Here is a 21,001-nt window from a genome sequence, read left to right as displayed (position 1 = left end):
GATTCGTTTCAAATTCGTTTTGTTACTTATTTCATGTTTATTGAGCTTGTTATATTTACGTCATATATTTACGTCATATATTTGCATATACGTCCCGATGTTGAGGAGACCAATGACAGACATATATGAAATAGAAAACGCAAATGACAGTCACATTATAGTATAGTATAGTATTGAGATATAACGACTTGGGCCTCATTCTTGACCAGTCTTTTATAAGATTGATGTAAACCATAATTGCCTGCAGTGTAGGACTTGATATTCTGTTACCAGGGTAACAGTATTGCACTACCGCCCTTAGCGTTGTATAGCACATCACCACCGCTTGCCCATAGCATAGTATATTTTACTTATACAAGGAGCAGAACACAATATTAGTATGTCGTGCATTTCCTCAGCAGTTGTAGGAGAAATTCAGGAGACGGCAGCTGATGCGGGAGAAATTTGCTCACATTCTTCTCTTGTATGCAATGAATGCCACTGTGCTACTGGTGAACGTTTGGAGTGAAGCATACGATTCCAATGAGTCATTTCACTTGGTCCTGCAATGCAATTCAATGGTGAACTTGTTTAGGAAACGAGCATAATTTACAGCAGGGAGGTCTAAGGAGAAAATGGAGAGGGGAACTAAAACTATCGGGATGCGAAGGAGTGGACCTTAAAATTCTGATGGTCTGAAAGGGTGGGGGGTGGCTTGAAATATTTTTTTTTATTTTTTTTAAAACCATATTCAGGAATTCTATGACTTTAGGTTATATGTATAGTTTGATACTGCATGCCTCGAAATGGACTCCAAAATGTGTTTATTTTCAAAATAAATTTCAGTGTGAGAGGGGAACACACCCTCCACACCCTCCCCATCACCATCAAGTATCATGATGATGCTGTTTGCCCCTTCCCATCATCGTAAAGAAATGTTACAGACTCGGAAATCACCCGTCATTCGATGGCGTGGGGATAAAAAAAACTGTTGGGTTCATTGTGTGGGGAAGGGGGCTGTAATGTTTTAGAGCACAAACTGGAATGGTCCCTGCCGTAGATTCTGCCGGTTCCCTAAGCTGAAAATGGTTAATACTACATAGTTCAAGTGAAGTGTGAAAAATGGTATTAATTTCTTTAATTTGTGTAATAATAGCCATATTCTGCTACTACTGGAAGATTAAAGAGTTTGTGGGAAGGACACTGTTCCTCACCTGAAGAATACTTTCCAATAACAATTTGACCAATGAAATCGTCTCGTCCTTTACAGTTGTAATCCCATGCCGAAATAACCAAACTGTGTTCGGTTAACAGGACAGGTGACACGTTGAAATTGAAAGATTCGTTAAATACTGGGTCTATGGTGTTCTTCTTGGTGGACGATTTCTTTGTCTTCACTAGTTTTAGATCTTGTAGAAGTTGAATCTTGGCAAATGGATCTGTAAGAAGGAATGGATTGGTTACAACAAGAGCAACACTGTATTGATAACCGATAGAATTACTGACGTCGGTAAGTGGGAGGGAGGTTATATGACCCCCTACTGGAAGGGGTTCTCTAGAAATATATTCAGTTAGGAAACTTTTCACCTGTACCAAATTTGAACTGATTCTGAGATGAATGCGATTTACATTTTTTCCAATATGACGATCTATACCCGCGGCAGTTTGTAAAAAATACACAGTTCAAGTGTTGTTTTCCTCCTGACAGGTGATCGCCCTCTATTATTATAAAAGGTGAACCATCTTTTGAAGAAACAAATCATGCAAATAAAACAATATGTTGAAAGATATAAATAATCGGTAGCCTAAGATAATAAAAATGAATATTATCTAACCTGATCCTCCCATCATATCTGTCTGTAACAGCTGCTTGGCTTTAATAATGTCCACATTGAGTCGACCTGCGGATGGTAGGTAGTTGAGGGATACCAAGATTTCACCAAGGGCTGGGTTATTCTACAAGAATGACAGAGCCAAAATCATTTAATTTCTGTTATTTCCTCAGGCAAAACATTTCAGTGGACAGTATATAGTGATTGTTTGTTCACCAAAGGCTTCTCTGACGAAGTCTTATTTCTAACGACGTGCATACGGTACAAATTCTACTATGTAAGTCTATAGATAACATCGCTCCCCGACATTGTTTGCTAGGCCGTAATATTCCAACCAACCAACCCTCCATCCTGATCTGATAACAAGTTCATTTTAGTAATGTGTACAAATAGATTCATTTGCATTCAATAAGTTGTATTGACCTTTGACCTGTCATGAAATCAATCAAACACATCAATAGATCGCGATACAGCAACAATTAACGGATGCTGTACATTCTCTCCATCACATTAACACATTTATATGGTACATAGAAATAGCAATGGCATGTCATAGAAATAAAATAGTTATCAGAAGTTATTTTGGAGATACTTTGAGAACATGGTTATTTTAAATAAGATTATTGTCATGCAATGGGTTTATTCAAATATATCATACTATTCGAAATGATGGTAGTGATATAGATTGATAAATAAATATACACGTTCTGTGATCTGATGTCAGGATATGTGAGACATTTATAGCAGATGAATTAATAAATACACACGTTCTGTGATCTGATATCAGGATGTGTGAGACATTTATAGAAGATGAATTAATAAATATACACGTTCTGTGATCTGATATCAGGATATGTGAGACATTTATAGCAGATGAATTAATAAATATACACGTTCTGTGATCTGCTTTCAGGATATGTGAGACATTTATAGAAGATGAATTAATAAATATACACGTTCTGTGATCGGATATCAGGATATGTGAGACATTTATAGAAGATGAATTAATAAATATACACGTTCTGTGATCTGATATCAGGATACGTGAGACATTTATAGAAGATGAATTAATAAATATACACGTTCTGTGATCTGATATCAGGATACGTGAGACATTTATAGAAGATGAATTAATAAATATACACGTTCTGTGATCTGATATCAGGATACGTGAGACATTTATAGAAGATGAATTAATAAATATACACGTCCTGCGATCTGTGATCTGATATCAGGATATGTGAGACATTTATAGAAGATGAATTAATAAATATACACGTTCTGTGATCTGATATCAGGATGTGTGAGACATTTATAGGAGATGAATTAATAAATATACACGTTCTGTGATCTGATATCAGGATATGTGAGACATTTATAGAAGATGAATTAATAAATATACACGTTCTGTGATCTGATATCAGGATACGTGAGACATTTATAGAAGATGAATTAATAAATATACACGTTCTGTGATCTGATATCAGGATATGTGAGACATTTATAGAAGATGAATTAATAAATATACACGTTCTGTGATCTGATATCAGGATACGTGAGACATTTATAGAAGATGAATTAATAAATATACACGTCCTGTGATCTGATATCAGGATATGTGAGACATTTATCGAAGATGAATTAATAAATATACACGTTCTGTGATCTGATATCAGGATGTGTTTGACATTTATAGAAAATGAATTAATAAATTGAGAAAGAAGATTGCATAGAATATAACATCCGATTATTTATTTCGGCTTACGCACATTTCAAGTTTGTCTTATCTTACATTTGAAAATTGGAGATTATTTGGGAAGCTGGTAAAACTCATGTAAACCAAGAAAATGCTAATGCAACACTTTTTTATAATTTGATGTGAAAATAATTTGAGCACATAATTCAACGGTTTACCTAGATAAGGAAAACCAAACATACATGTAATGAGTGAGTGTGAATATACTGATTGTATGATTCCTAACTTGGTTATCAATGTGTTCATTTCATATTGTTAATACCCATTACATCATCAATCAGTCGAGCTACAAACAGATTTGAGTCAGATTGCATAATTAGTTAATTGTTATAGAATCTAACTGCATGATGATTAATTGATTTACAGTAATATAATACAATCAGTTGATGAACAATTATATTGCATAATAAATCGCTGCTCTTCCAAATGACATTCCATGATGAATTAATCAATGTAAATCTACTTGACAAGATTACATGATGGATTTATTTATTTTCAAATCAGAAGATTGCCGATAGGAGAAATCAGTTTTCATAAAGAGTTAATCTGCAAATACGACTGCGTGATGTATTAATATAACAAGATCGTGTGATATGCTGATTAATGTCGTACCATGGTCGCATGGTGAATTCATTGATGGTCGCATGGTGAATTCATTGATCTACCAGTGAAGTTGGATGGTGAATTGATGACCTATCTAAAAATCAGATTGCATGGGTCAACCATCTTCGCATAGCATTGCACAAATATCCAACAAATCACATTGCTTGATATGTAAATTAATTTAGAAATATGGTCATATCTTGACTCAGTGAAATTACAAATGTATATTTCATGCTACCTCATCTACATCACGAATTCATTAATCTGCAAACTAGATTGCACGGTGTACGTAGCAGCAAAGGTCTGTAGAGATCAAGGTCGTCTGAAAAGTGGATTGTATTTCTAGTATATAATAATTTAGATTTTGACATTCAACCGTAAAGGTCAAGGTCAAATGTTACGCAATCGTAAAGGTCAAGGTCAAATGGTACGTCACTCTTGCAATAGTAGTAGTAATCATATAACCTATAACTTTGGGGAAATGGATGAATTTTGTGAACAAAGACGACAGCTATATCTATTCCTTTTGCACACAATCTCCTAATTTACATACACATGTTTCATGTGACGTGTCACGTGATATGTTCAGTGAAGATGAAACAGAATGAAAGGTTACAGGCACAGTATGATATGTGCATGTCATCAATACTTTCTACATACTATAATTCATCTAAAAATCTCAAAGCCTAATAAATTTATAATTTTGAAATTTTATCCAGAAGATATAATAACAATGATAAAAATGTTTGCGACTAATATAAACAAATTAAACAAATCTCAAAAATTTTTCGTAAAAGCGATTTAATTTAGATCACGGTAAACCTGAGTGAAAATGAGTTTTCAACTTGTGTTTGAAAGTGTAAATTGATGTGTATTGTCTGATGTGAGATGAAGGCAGGATTTCCACACCACTTTGAATGGTACTTGAAGTTGTCTAATCAACTCGTCAATGGTACTAGAAGTTGTTGTTGAATCAAGTCAACAATGGTACTGGAAGTTGTTGTTGTTGTTGTTGTTGTTGTTGTTGTTGTTGTTGTTGTTGTTGTTGTTGAATTACAGTTCTGTAATTATCTAAAGTGTCTTACCGACTGCAAGTTTTTTTTTTAACTTGGATGAAAATGCATATCTAAAACCCTGACTAAACTATTCTATTAGTGTTATTCTAGACTCATGCATTAAACAATCGCCCTCTAGCGAGCGTTGCCATTACTGTTAAAGGGTTATGTTTCAGTCCCGGGTCATTACATTAGTGTTATCTTAATAAGGATTACATAGAATTTCCTTTAAAATGTCAGGTCGGTAAAACATATCACTATAACGGTTCTTGTCGCACGACCAAAATATTCGAATTACCTGCAAGTAACGTTTGGCCTGACCTAGACCACCAAACGGTATGACCACAGGGGCGTGTAATATTTCATAGATTGTTGTTTTCTTATTGCTTAGAATACCGTTTTCTTAGAAAAATATCGTACGAATCTTACTGCTACAAAGGTATCAATCTCTATACTACGAAGATGTTACTTGCAGGTAATTAGATAGTCTTGCTGCTAGACGTTCGGGCTTTCTTTCGATGCTATAACTATAAGCGAACGAAGTTCGCATGTGAGGGCCTGCCCGACATCCTCGATAGCGTTGTTCGGCTGTGTGTCGTATTTTATCGGAAGAACATCCGAGGGCTAGCTGATAGACTAGTAATTAGAATGTTTTGGTCGTGCGACAAGAACCATTTTAGTAATATTACATAGAATAATTTATTTCTTCTGGACAGGGTCTGATTTTTTCTCTAGTTTTGGGATAGCAACTGGTTTAGCACCAAGATTTTAATACTAATTTCAAGTGGGACTTGACTTCTGCTTATAGCTAGTGATGTATACTGCAGGAACACTTCACAATTACCCTTAAAAGTGTTTAAAAGTGTCATTTTTGTATCATACCATACAATGAAAGATGAATAAATTGTACACGTGTTCTTCAAATTCAAATTATTTCCTTTTCGAATCTTTGATCTACAATTTAAATCAAAAGTGAAATTAGTAGAATTTAAATGGATATGTCCAATATTCTGTATCGTCTTTCACACAATTTGAATTAAATTGTCTAAATTTAAATACAACTAAGAGTCTGCCATGTGTAAGAAGTATGTCGAATTAACATTTTATCTTGAATGTCAAGGCCAAGTTAGATTTAATGAAACTGGTGGATTGATAAATTCTGATGATATTGAACTGGACACATAGCCTCTATCTATTATAATTTCTATATAGCTGCCATTCATTTAAATTTGGGGCTGCAAAGTATTAAAGTGGCATGCTTATGCCTACTATGGCATGTCACCTTTGTGTCAAGTTTGAATGAAGTTGACTCGTGTATGTCTGGAGTATTGCTGGCCGTAGACATAGAAAATAGATGGCTCATGAGACCCAATTCAACCGGTATTCGTCCATTGTGACAAACATCATTCATGTATCGTCTTGAATAATGAAGGATTTTCTTACTGCAATATCGTCTCTAATCAACACTTAATAAACTATTTTTCCTTCAGAGTTGTATATGTTAGCACACCCCAAACGTTGTAAGCCGTCATTATCCAGCAACAAATTAAATTGACCAATCATAATAAAGTTCCTTTTATACTACCCTTGGCTGTCAACTATTTTTCCGGCATGGCTGCCTTCAATACTGAAATTAACTTCGAAGCGGCAGGGAGGTGACTTGCCATTAATGTGTACACAGCCTGAGAAGCAAAAATAAGCCAACACTGTTTGGACAATGTTGGAACGTCACAGTCATAATCAATATGTATAGGCATTGGTTTTGTCATCTTTAAAACTAGTATAAGTTAAGGGGCCTTGTCGTCTACGGTAGCCAATCAGTTTAAGTGTTGACGTGTACAACTCTGAAAGGAAAGGTTTCAAGGAGTGATCGCAAAATATTATATAAGATGTTCATATTATGTACAAACCAGATATCATGACAAATTAACTCATCTAAAAATAATGATTGTAAAATTGATTTTACCTTTATCAATATCGATATATTCATTGCAACTTTGAAATATTCAGATATACCAGCATTATATTCAAATGGTTACATGGTTATCTGTTGTATTCTATTGTATTCTATTGTATTCTATTGTATTCTATTGTATTCTATTGTATTCTGTTGTGTTGTGTTGTGTTGTGTTGTGTTGTGTTGTGTTGTGTGTGTTGTGTTGTGTTGTGTTGTGTGTGTTGTGTGGTGTTGTGTTGTGTTGTGTTGTGTTGTGTTGTGTTGTGTTGTGTTGTGTGTGTTGTGTGGTGTTGTGTTGTGTTGTGTTGTGTTGTGTTGTGTTGTGTTGTGTTGTGTTGCACTATAATTTCTGCTTCTGCTATTTTTCATAATGCTTGTTACATTTCTTGAACAAATTCACGCTTTAGTTTATCTGATAAGCTTGTTGTTTCTCCACCTACGCCATAAAGATGTTGACTTGTCTGAGATGAAGATTGCCACAAGATGAAGAGTTCATAAGTTGAAGACACTGAGTTGACTTGTTGGTCTCTATAACCCTCAATTACATGTTGTCGTACTGTGTTTCTAATACACTTGCCTTCAGGTCTATCAGATTACTTACTATGAACTTCAAATCAAAGTATAAAAAGTAAGCTTTACGACTGTACCTGCATACACAAGTATTGCCATCTTTAATAGGATTGTAGAAAGTATCTGAGTTCTTTCAAGTTGAATTAATAAGTGGTGATGAAGAGATCAGTAGTAGATAAGAGTCTGGTTATTATTAACTGTGTAGGCGGATTTCTGTTATTTATTTCTATCTTGGGGAAACACTGCATTTAAAAAAAATCAGGACTTTAATAAATAACGACTACTTTTCTTAAAAGGCACATAAAATTGCATGAGGGGATATTCACTTTGGAAAATATCGTGTTGGAAAGTATCGGTGTTGGTGTTATCACTTATCGCACAACTCTTGAAAAGGTAATATCTTAAAGTCAGTGTGTCTGTTATTTTGGTGAAGAGTACCAGTTTACAGCGATAGGAATATATTAATATAGTTCCACTCTAATGTTCAGGTGAGAGGAGCCAAACAGTTACACACAAAAAAATGAAATGATTTTTTAAAATACTTGTTTTTCTCTAGAAACAGTGAATGCTACCCTCCTCAGACTCATCAGCCACAACTAGTTCAAACACTATGTGTTATTGATTACTGTATAAATCATGGTACTTAAAGTAGACAGGCCAATAAAACTTGGTTGTTCTCATGGTCGGACGTGAAGTAGGTCGTTATACATTACACGTCCTACTGATTACATGTACCACGTAGTATAAGTTGGTGCTATGTCGTTGTGTAGCCTACTCTTGTTAATACTAATCAGTAGTCGTTGTTCTACTCTGTATCCTAGCATATTAACTAGATAGGCTGTAAACATATTAACTAGATAGGCTGTAAACATGGTACTGACGTTTACTGTCGGTGTACGAGATCGGTTCGATAATTTAATAGCATTTCTTAAAGAAGAGAACGGGAATACAAACGAACTAAAGTAGGCTGATAAGTGTGGTAAACGGTATAGCTCTACCAGAATATAGGGAAGCATATGAATGCTAGATTGTTGCTTTCCTAAGGAAAGTAATACACGAATCCTGCTACTGTCATGGACCAATATTTACTATACAACAAAAAACGCGTTCCTTTGTACCAGATTATTATAAACCCTGAGTTTTCCCTGACAGATTGTGGCTAAGAATTATCATTTCTAGTCCTGCTTTGAGACGGAGTAAGTCGGGATTCCATCCTGACAATGTCCCTCCCCCGGGTCCCTCCCCTTATGGACATTGCCAGAATCGCGTCACTTACACCGTCTGCAAGCAGGACTTACTATCTGCTTCAGCTCAGCACTGCCTTGGATAACCCCAACACATTTTGTCAGTGTTTCCTTTATCTATTACATTTCCGAACATGTATTTTCTCTTTCCATGTGTGAACAAAGGTAGACCGACATTAAAGTATATTCCTCTTAGTTTGATTTCTGATGCAATCATCTTATTTTTTGTGTGTAATCACATGTTTGTTACCATGGTTACCAATTGTTGCTTCGACATGTATTCCATTCATAGTCAGCAAGTAAAAATGGTAGAGTAACAGCATGGAAAACGGACACGTCGTATTTTTGCTTAAAATGTTGTTTTCCTAAGGGAAATGTTACACGAATCCTGCTACTACAAATGTATCAATTTATGCCCCATACAATATGAAGATAACCAGTTCTGGTCTTCTTCCCATTATTTTCAACTCTCAAGTCAGATTGTTATTATATTTAGTCAGTACACTATGTCAGAATAACTGGATCAACCCAACTTACAGAACTATACTAACTTCTATATATTAACATCGAACCCTCTAGTTTTCGATGGTTCTGGTGTTTTTTACAACTTTTCAATTACATCAATAATCTTAAGTGGCTGCCTTACGGCGCTGTTGATGGGAAAAATGAATAAACGAATAATTATTACATAAGTAATCATCAGGGCCCCTTGTGGCAATGGTAGAAAATGCTCCACCGAGAGTCAAAAATCGAGATAACTTAACGATCATAAGGGTTTAGTCAGGCATTGAGTACATCGATGTGTTACAGCTGACCCTTTTAGCCCACGTGTGTCACAACCGCAACTGAGAGGTTATAATGTTAGGTTAGACAATGTTTAACTATTACGTGACTGACAGTTTACAATTGCCTTTTTGACGACAGACTTCACGAATGTATGGTCTACGAATGTAAGGTCTAACGCAATTTAAGAGCTATTTTTGTTATTACGATGCATGAATAAAATTACTGATAGTTCTAGCGTTTAATAAAACTCTATCATATATGGAGTCAAGGTCAGAATAAAAACATCACAGCTATATTTTCCAATCTTCATCGCCGATACATAATTCTGACAACGGTTAACATCCCAGCTCAGATTTGTAGCATTCATACGTATGTAAATAATGTAAATATACGCGTGCTTAATACTTTTAGGAACCTGTCATTATTTTTCACGGGGGGGGGGTGTTCTGAATAATGGGTCAATCTCTTGACAAAGACCCTTTTAAGTGGACAGTCGAAATTTCAGATAACAATTTTCAATTTTGTGTTTTGAACAAAATCTTGCCATGATGCCATGGTTTATCGATAAAGACGAACATTTATTTGGGGACATGTTATTCTTGAATTGTGTATTATTTTAAGATTTAAGTCGTTTGCATAAAATAAACATGTAAGTAATGAAATAAGAACATGATATATATTCATTTATTTACTTATATATTGTATTGATTGAATCATGAAATTTAGTACATGTATTTATAGCTCCACTAGAGAGGAAATAGAATTTAGAAATTCCCCTTTCTACGTTATAAACCAATTGGTGTGTCTTTATTTTGTGTCAGAATTTAAGAATCAGTGACTACTAGTACTTTAGCTAATCAGAAACTAAAATTCCATTTAGTGAGAAAATTTGCAATTTAAAGTCTTAGTAGTGTGGCCTTCCTTTAATTTTCGATAGTTATTGGCTGTTGAAAAATACATCAATCCTTAATATGAAGCAGTTACGTCATCCTGATTAACTACATCACCTCCCCACCAGTAATTGATGGCACTATGTACACTGGCTTGATGTCCATATGTAAACAGTCGTGAAAACTTGAAACGATTTGCTTGTCAACAACTCATTTTGTGTAATGGTCAGAGTGTTTGGTCACTAGGCAACCACAAAAGCTACAGCAAGCTTAAGTAAAATATTCAATAAGAACAAATAACAAAAATAGTGGGGGGGCGGGTGACTTCAAGATGCAAACTGTCAGTAATTAAGCTTATGTGTATGACAGCCTACGGCTAAGGCAGAAAATCAAAACAGGGCTGTGTTCGTGTGCTTAAATGCAGAGTAGATCGACGGTGATTGTGTGCTGACTTAGGTATAATTGCAAACCTGAATTGAATGTTCTTGTGTGTTAGAGCGAAATAGAACGAATTATTCATGTATGCTTCACATTCATCATTTCTAAGTGAAATGTCGTGCTGTCGTTATCAACACCAGTTTACTATTCGTAAAGTGTTCAACATCTCAAAACTAGTGATATATGGAAATGGAACAATTGCATTCATACGTTTCATAATTTACGTATGAACTGAGAGATCACAGTTACTTCATTTTATATTTTCCCGCCTGTTTTCCAATAACCATCATGGGACATGTACAGACTTTGTACATGTATGAGAGAATGAGAAGAGTTTACGGCCAGTAAAACCTGCAAATATTGGATATTAAACTGATGACGTACATGATGTATCACTAATATTGATGACGTGACAGGTTTTTTCGCCCATACTCGACGAATCGAATTTTAGAAATGCAGGACTATGTGTTTGATAATACAATATATCATATAAGTATTGTTTTAGAAATAGCACAAACTCAAAAGAAACCAGCTATCTATCCATTGTATAGTTCACTGGTTTAAATCTGTGATTTTGTATGAATTGGCAGCAACATAGGGAGTTAACATTACATATCCCCGGTACATATTATACAATCACCTGGAAAACTTATTTCTTTTTATCATTAGATTGTCTCAAAATCAGAACAATCTTGTTGTATACGTACGCTGCTGATGACAGCATATTTAGAAGAATCAGGAAGATCTCCTTAAAAAACAACTGAGTTATGTTACATTTTTCCTGATATTCCTCACTGCAGGACAACATGCGAACATATGGCTAGCTGTTGGGGTCGTTCCGTGCTATATATTGACATAGTTTACAGACTGATATAGGAGTACGTTGTTACTTTCAAAAGTACTATTTCTGTCGAAGACTAATCTCCTTTGGGAGCATAATTACACGAGCTTATTGAAAAAAAGAGAGACTGAGAAGTTAGTGGCGTCAACCACCAAACTTCGAGTAAACCGCTGAATAGCACGTGATTAGAAATATAGTTGCTGAGTTATGGATGTAATGTTCCTTTAAATGACTGTCTCAGAACCAAGGTATATTGTTTCAGATGGTGAGTAAAATGACTGTCTTAGAGCCAAGGGAGTATTATTTTAGACGGTATGTAAAACTTACTGTCTTAAAGCTAATGGTGTATTGGTCCAAAGAGAGTCATATCAGCTTGATTTCATAGTAAAAATGAGGTTATTTTATCACAAATAGAAAATATTACTATGTCCAAATTCATCTATACTCGATTGACTTCTTCAGTGGGCGAGCGAAAGCATTCAATCCACTATTGAAGTCAATATTGACGAAATATTTGGAAAGAAAATATTTCCTGCTAATTATGAAATAACTTCCATTATGCCATACTCAAGCCAAGTTATTTCTTTGAACAGAAAATATGGGTTATATACTCTGGTCGTTCTACGTCACGACAACCCCATGTCTACGTCACTGGTTTTGCGGTCAGACAATTTGCTATGCTATTTGTGTAAGCCACATATAAAATAAACCAACAGCTTACATGACGAATAGTTTGTTGGAGTATGTAGTTTGATGACCTGATCAGAATATAATATTGCGAGATTCTAGGACATGCATATGCCTCAAAATGTGTGAATATTTCTCACGAAACACGATACAGTCGAAAAGTCTACCCAATGGCATCGAAAGGTAATTTGTGTCATTCTTGTTTTTCGTGTTGTAATTACGAGATTGTCATTTACGTTGCTGGTGATCATGTCGTAGATGCATAAGACCGCGTTTTTCCTTAAATTTATAGAAATGTTATTGAATGTTAATTTTTGAGTAATGCTTAATTCTAGTACAGGCAAGGCCATGAGTAATTGATACCCCAAATGACGAGTTCAGACGGTCCACACAATTCCCCGAGAGGTCCAAAACTGTGCGCATATCAGTCTAAACACCTCATTTTAGGACTTCTTCATGATTCTGATATGCACATTTCCTGTGCAACAATTGATCACACTTGCTCAGGGCAAACGCGCATAATTTATGCAGTTCAATGAAGTTGCTATAGTCATGTACGCACACACACACGCACGCATGCATGCGCGATTGATCGATCGAACGAACGAACGAACGAACGAACGAACGAACGAATGAATGAATGAATGAATGAATGTACATTTACGAATACTTGTTTTTTATCGCCGTGTCAGTGTTGAATGTGCTATCGGCGTGCATGTTACTAAAATATTCAACTAATTTGCATAGCTAGACCAGACGAGTAAATGTATTAATCTTTGAGTCATTAACCGGTAGTATATCTAAATCATTAAGCCAAACTTCCCTCTATACGGAGGAAACAAATAATTATTTTATCAGCATCACTGAGAGTATCACCTTAATAATAATTATTTTACCCAATCAGCATCACTGATAGTATCACCTTAATAATTATTTTACCCAATCGCCACACTGATAGTATCACTTAATAATTATTTTACCCAATCCACATCACTGATAGTATCACCTTAATAATTATTTTACCCAATCAGCATCACTGATAGTATCACCTTAATAATTATTTTACCCAATCACCACACTGATAGTATCACCTTAATAATTATCTTACCCAATCACCATCAATGATAGTATCACCTTAATAAAACAAACATCTCAGTTACACAACACACAGTACTCTCGGACAAAGTGTTATGGTTCCGGTTATACACTAATCAATGACGTGAATGTATTTTAAAACATTTGATATAGTTACATCCGATGTCGTCAAGACAGAGTGTGTTACATTTGTATTTTTAACTCCACAAGGACAACACTTCAGACTTGTAATTTTATTCAAATATAAATAAAGTACTACTAAATTGTACCATAATGATGGTAATTATAATTGATGTCTTTCAAAGTAAGTGTGGTTAAGGTCTGACACATGCTACTAGCATTTTCATAGAAACAAACGATAAAAATGTATGACACACACACACAGTTTGGTTGATGTCAGACAAAGGGGAACTGTAAGTGATTGTAAATACTCATCAGCACTTCTCAACATCCCCGTTTCTATGGTTATCTACACATTGAATAACTTATAAGCTCTGCTCTGTGTTCTTTGACTATAAACCGTACGTCTTGACCTTATTTTCATATTTCTTTTAGATCATTTGACATTTCAAGTATCTTCTCGTTATTTACAGTGGTATTTTCTCGTATGTCTTTCTTTTTAACCAAGAACCGTTCAAAGACACTCATTGAAACAAACAGAGAGAGACAGACAGACGACAAACACTTTGCCATGCCTATAGCACTACTCAACTTTAGATTAGTTACGTCAAATAATGGACTGACTTGTACGTAAATGTATGTCTATATGTAAAACACAAAAGTGCATATATATATATATATATATATATGTATATATATATATATATATATATATATATATATATATATATATATATATATATATATATATATATATATATATATATATATATATATATATATATATATATATATATATATATATATATACGTGTGTGTGTGTGTGTGTGTATGCTCTATTGGCTGTTCACCTGTTTACCCTTTGTAACCTGGCAATGCTGTTTTTCCTAATTCAGGGCACGACATACCACCTCTCCAATTCTATTTTTTTTTTATATTTTCAGATTGCAATGTATTACCTCCTGATGAGTCTTGTGGTTTTAAGCTGAACTATCTGGTGCACAGGGTTGAGGTTACCAATAGCAACAATTATCCGTTAAATTGTTTTAGTTTTACAGATAGTCTCGTTACCATGACAACGTGCTATTTTAGATTTATGACAGAAATCCTATGGGTATGAATGAGACTTGTTTTGCATTCGTAATGGACTTGTTGGGCCTTGAATTGGACTATTAAATGAATACATAGTCAGTCAGTGCAATTGAGAATGGCAGGTGAACAAGAGACAAGAGTGGACGTCTTCCTGGGTCAAGTAATCATTGAATTAGCATGGCAAAACACGGAAATGATGGCATGGGGACTGTCTCTTCAAAATTGAGATGAGGCCAACAGTGGGTAGACTCAGATTTCTCTTTCATTGGTTTTGAATTCAAACATTCTTACATTTGTACAATTGGAATGCTTCTGATTTTTTTCATTCATTTAACCTTGCTATTTAGCAAAAGGGAATTTTCGAATGTTCACAATACCTTGTTATTGTAATGTATTCACTTGAAGGGTTATGAGGTGGAGAGGGTCGATTAACGCATGCACTAGCTAGTTTTGGCTAGATGAAGTGATAATTTACCTGTGTACTCGGCTGAAGCGGTTTCCACATATGTTTACCTTTGATGAGGTTGATGCCTTCAAGGGGTAAGATAAGTTGACCGATTATACAGTGACGTGAATACTTATCAAAATCTTGGACAGATAGTAACAGCGTTCTCCTCTGAGCTTCCTTATATAGAATGTCAAAGACGAAACATTCTTCAAATTCGGGATCTTGTGTTTTCCTCTTTACAGTGGTTTGTTTAGAATTCTTCTGGTCTGGTAGTAGACACACTTTGACGTATGGGTTCGAATGTGCCAAATCGTGCTTGGTGAAATCATTACAAAATGGCAGTGGCAAATCCTTAGCAGCAATAATTCGTACTGTCAACTGATTATAAGCAATGCTATACTGTAAGCTAAAGTGAATTTGGCCGAGTTTATATCGAGCTATTTTTTCTTCGTCTGTTAGTTCATTTTGATTTTCCTCAACTTCATATAATTTTGGCTCAAATTTGTTTAATTCTCCAAATTGAGAAAATTCGCCATGATATCTTCTTGTCGGTGTGCGTGGCTGTACAGTTTCTTTGTTAGTACTAGCCGTCCAGAACTCAATGGGTTTCATGTCAATAACTGGGGCAGGAGTACTTGGGCGACGAGAATCACTCAACACTGATGACGAACCTCGTCTCGATTCGGCGCCGGCCGAAGATCGCCGAGAGTCGACGGAGCATCTTCTATCCTCCTCTTCGCCTGGAGATGGTTGTACAATATACTGCTGGTCATTGTGGTCCGGCATTGGACACTCTTCAATTGCGTTCTTGCAACAATCACAACAATGGCCATTGCGACAGCAGATTACACCCAGTAATCTAGAAAATAAACTGTCAGTCTGGAGGAGAAAAAGGATAGAAAACATATAAACTATCAAATAACATTATTTCTAATAAGCAATTTTAAACAACAATATTGGTCATGACGCTGCTATGACAACAATTCTTAGTTATATTACACGCATAATGATAATGTCTTCCTGTTAAATGGACTAAATGAGTTGTTTTTGACATTTTGAACCAGAAGGTCAAGGTCAAGGTGAAATATAAAGAATGGTCAGAAAGATCACATTTGATGACATAGGGGCAAACAAATGAGGTTCCTGAGCTATTGTATCCATGTACGTTGCACTCCATTTTGAGGGGCGTGGGGGGGGGGGGGGGTGACAGTCAGAATCGAGTCGCAGACCTACGCTCGCTATGCAAGCAGGGCTAATAACATATAATCCCACGAGGTATTATAATGGAGCGGACTGGGTCCTAATAATTTATTTCAGTATAAAAATTGTGATGTAACATATCACTATTTCTACAGGGTTAAAGCCATCCCGCCCACCCAGGACTACCCCCCCCCCCTCACACATACACATACAAGAGAGACAATAATACACCCTCTCAAGCTGTCTCTCCTATCGATGAAATAGCCATCAGATGTGTTAACCTTCTACCGTCGTGACTCTATTTGTTGAATATGTACAACCTTAAGATAAATTGCTAATATACGATGATGCTGTCTTGACCTGAAACTAAGTATCAAAATAAATATTTTCTATATCATGAAAATTCATCCGGAAAAATAAAGTAGTGTGTGTGAAATTGGTGATGGGGTACTTTCTTTTGTTTTTCACGAGGAGGGTGTCAGACATTTGCTACACCCATGAAAAATCCACTGCCCCCCTCCCACCAAAGAAATTGACCACTCCCTCGTCACGTAGGAACATGTTATCACACACTGCATTATAACTACATATGGACCCCTGATATGGACATGCTATAGCACACCGTATTGTACTACACATGGACATGTTTTGTAGTAAGTAGACATGTTAACACACACACTGCATTGTAAATAGATAATGACATGTTATCACACACTGCATTGTAAGTATATAACGACATGTTATCACACACTGCATTGTAAGTAGATAATGACATGTTATCACACACTGCATTGTAAGTATATAACGACATGTTATCACACACTGCATTGTAAGTAGATAATGACGTGTTATCACACACTGCATTGTAAGTAGATAATGACATGTTATCACACACTGCATTGTAAGTACACAGGGACATGTTATCACACACTGCATTGTAAGTACACAGGGACATGTTATCACACACTGCATTGTAAGTACACAGGGACATGTTATCACATACTGCATTGTAAGTACACAGGGACATGTTATCACACACTGCATTGTAAGTACACAGGGACATGTTATCACACACTGCATTGTAAGTACACAGGGATATGCTATCACACACTGCATTATAACTAAATAATGACATGCTGTACTTGCTTTGTACAACATAGGAACGTGTGTTATCACACAGGGGCATGGCAACAACTGCAATCACCCGACATGCATTGAGATATATACTAACACTGGCGACGACAGAGACGTTGTATTCGGAAATAAAACCAAATGTTCTCTAAGTGGTTTGAGTGAGTATTTCTTTTAATAATAAAATTCAATGATACATTATTGTGTAGCAAGGTACGAGTACACAGTCATGGGATCAAGGAACTTGTCTACACCGTATTATAATATTCAAATATTGCAGAGTTAATAATGACACCTACCGTATCTTCCTCGTCCAACTGACGGCGATAAAGATAGAGAGAAGAAAGTAACGTTGATTACGTACAAATACGCGTAAAAGGCAAATCGAAACTACAATACACAACGCTAGTTATTCAAATCACGTGGTAATTCATCGATCACAGAAAGGAGGCCACCATGTCGTCTGCAAAGCTTTTATATTTAATTTCATCGTCAGAAATTTCTGACACTTGATTGGCGAATCATGCATCATCTTATTTTAGTTCATATTTGTATCATAAATAGGGACATACCTTATTGCGTTAAAATTTGATAAAGTCATAAAAAGACGTTGTAGTTGCTACAAAATCAATAAGATTTCTTAATCATATAAATTAATCTGAACTACCTCCGACTGAGAGGAAATCTCGAAAGTGGAATATGTTAAGCCTGTTCAGATTTGATTAGCTAGTTCATCCTAGCATGGAGTTCATGTAGTTGCTTTCATCTCAAACGTATTTTATCAAAAGCAAATTAGTATTCCCACGCATACAGTCCATGCAATCCGAATTATTAAACTACTCGATCCTGTGACACACTGGCTAGAGTGTTTCTATTTCACTCAGATTTGAATATATGTGGGTGGCAATGAAATACCATATTGTCGGCTTTTATCCAAATCACTATTGGATGAACCTAGGCCATGGAAAGCATATCTATCAAACATAAACGTAACACAATATTGACGACTAAGAGTGGAATGTCACTACAACAGATTTATAAACCAATAACAAGGTTATCGAAAATCGTTGTCTTGCCAGTGCTATTAACGGGGAAGATATCAATGATCTCAAATTGACGCTTCCCTTTTAAATGTCATCATTTATATCTTAAAGTGTAATTTTCATATCTGTTCACAAAGGAAAGCTAGACTTCAAATAGATTACATGGATTTAAACATGTTCAACATAGATTTATGTTCGTTAAATAAATACATATATATTCAATGTAGTGCATGTGTTGAGATAGCCATATGTTCAACATAAATTTATAATGTGTTTTGTACACCATCCACAATAGTTTCAATTACAATTATGGAGATAAGATACTAACAAAAGAAAACCAATTAATATAGTAAATGATACAAATTGAATTTTTTTAAATTCTAAGAATCCATGGTGCCATTTCCTTGAATTGTAATTACGTCAACATTTATCTCAACATGAGACCAATTAGCCGTTTGATTCTCTAGTATTGCTTACACAAAGACATTCAATGAAAGGCGTGTTAATTTCTAAGGAAATTACCACAAGTTGTTGGCTCCTCATTCGAACAATCGACGGCCAATCAATAACGTTGTTATAAATCAGTATACTGCCGACAAATCTAAGTCTTGTAATGTGCAATAGAGTGGTAAACCCTCTTCATAGCTATAGCTAGTCGAAGTGTTATCACGTCTTTGTTGAGGTTAATACCACATGCCACATACACTACCCTGCACATCACATTGAGAACATCTGATTAATAATAATCTATTCAATTCCAAGAGGACATGTCTTATTCCTGCAATTTACAAACCTGTCACGATAACTTTAACTAAATGTATAGGAAATAATCTGATCCATTAAACAGATTTGATGAAATACTTACCTTGGCGTATGAAGACATGTTTGCATTTAATTTGTTTACTTCTAAATGCAATTGAATACAGTCTGGTAAAACGCTCTCTTTGGAGTTAGTGTATACCCAGGTCTGTTAGACACCCTAGGCATTGTATAAGCAAACCATCTGTCATTGTGTAGAATCCACTAATTATAGGCAGTTCTGTTGAAGTTTAAAACAAGATAACGAAAGATCATGAATATTTAGCGATAACCCTCAGTTCTTATAGCCCCTTCATCAGTTAACAGGAATAACAATATATGTAACGTGCCTTGTTTATCCGGGATCGTTTGCAATCACTGTGGATTGTAAAAGTATATATGACAGCAATTATTTGAATTTATCGACTCGCAATTTGCAAAGAGTGCTGCTATAATTATCTAAGACTCAAAATATGTGTATATTGAAGGAAAATAAATAGCATTGCGTCACAGAATGGTGTTTATTTGATATATGAACCTACCTACCTTGGCCACGGTATCGTTGACTGCAGGCAATCTCTCTCGCTCTCTCTCTCGCTCTAACGATGCATGCACAATGCCCCGTCACAAGAGCTACGAAAACACCCGTCTTCCTCGTCACGCCCAATTACATCTTTCAGTGAATTTCCAAAATTATTGATCATTTGCGAAAGAGGAATGGTGTGCGATATTTGATGACTGCACGTAAACACGTCCAACATATACTTGGCAGTCCTTACAAAATCTCACTCGAGGCCGGGTCTTGCGCATAAGATTTGTGTACAGATAGGACGCGACCATTTCCAGCAGGGAAAGGAATTGAAAAATGTATTATTTCTTAAACCAGTGTAGTACAAATCATTTTCACTTCCAAATAATCCGTGTAAAATTAACATTATATACAGATATATCGCACATTTATAATTTACAGTGTACCCGAGCAATATGAATTATTGTTATTGAAGGTGTATCATCGGTAGCTTTGCAGGGCTTTGTTTCACGATGAAACATACCTACTTTATTCCAAATAATAAGATGAGTTGACGCATGTAGAGCAACTGGTAGACATCTCATCAGGAAATCAAACCTAGAGACAACACAAATCGATGACGTAATTTATCAGTAATCAATAAATTCAAAAAACACACTCTCACTTGCTAAGCCTCTTGACTCGAGGTATGTTGAATACAATTCAAATAACAATACATATGAGTAGGGTTATTCCATTTGTAATGCGAATACTTAGTATATAAGACTCTCGAATGTTAAGGGAATAAACGATGACGTAACCACATAGTATGATGACGTAACAACATAGTATGATGACGTAACCACATAGTATGATGACGTAACAACATAGTATCAATGACCTATATCTATGATACTATATCTTTCTA

The 21,001-nt window shown here is 35.5% G+C and overlaps 1 protein-coding gene across 1 annotated transcript; it reads right to left on the bottom strand.

Annotated features, from left to right (window-relative positions):
* Positions 1-414: 414 nt before the first annotated feature.
* LOC144434844 (synaptotagmin-17-like) lies at positions 415-19,650 on the bottom strand. Its single transcript, XM_078123355.1, has 5 exons — positions 19,633-19,650; positions 15,421-16,272; positions 1,815-1,935; positions 1,194-1,418; positions 415-542 (listed from the first exon to the last, which is right to left on the bottom strand). Exons 1-5 carry the CDS (start codon positions 19,648-19,650, stop codon positions 415-417), a joined length of 1,344 nt encoding a protein of 447 aa, XP_077979481.1.
* Positions 19,651-21,001: the final 1,351 nt, after the last annotated feature.

Source organism: Glandiceps talaboti, chromosome 5, assembly GCF_964340395.1.
Source record: "Glandiceps talaboti chromosome 5, keGlaTala1.1, whole genome shotgun sequence".
Classification (NCBI taxonomy): domain Eukaryota; kingdom Metazoa; phylum Hemichordata; class Enteropneusta; family Spengelidae; genus Glandiceps; species Glandiceps talaboti.
The sequence above is the reverse complement of the archived record's forward strand: the minus strand, read 5'-3'. Positions and strand labels throughout refer to the sequence as shown.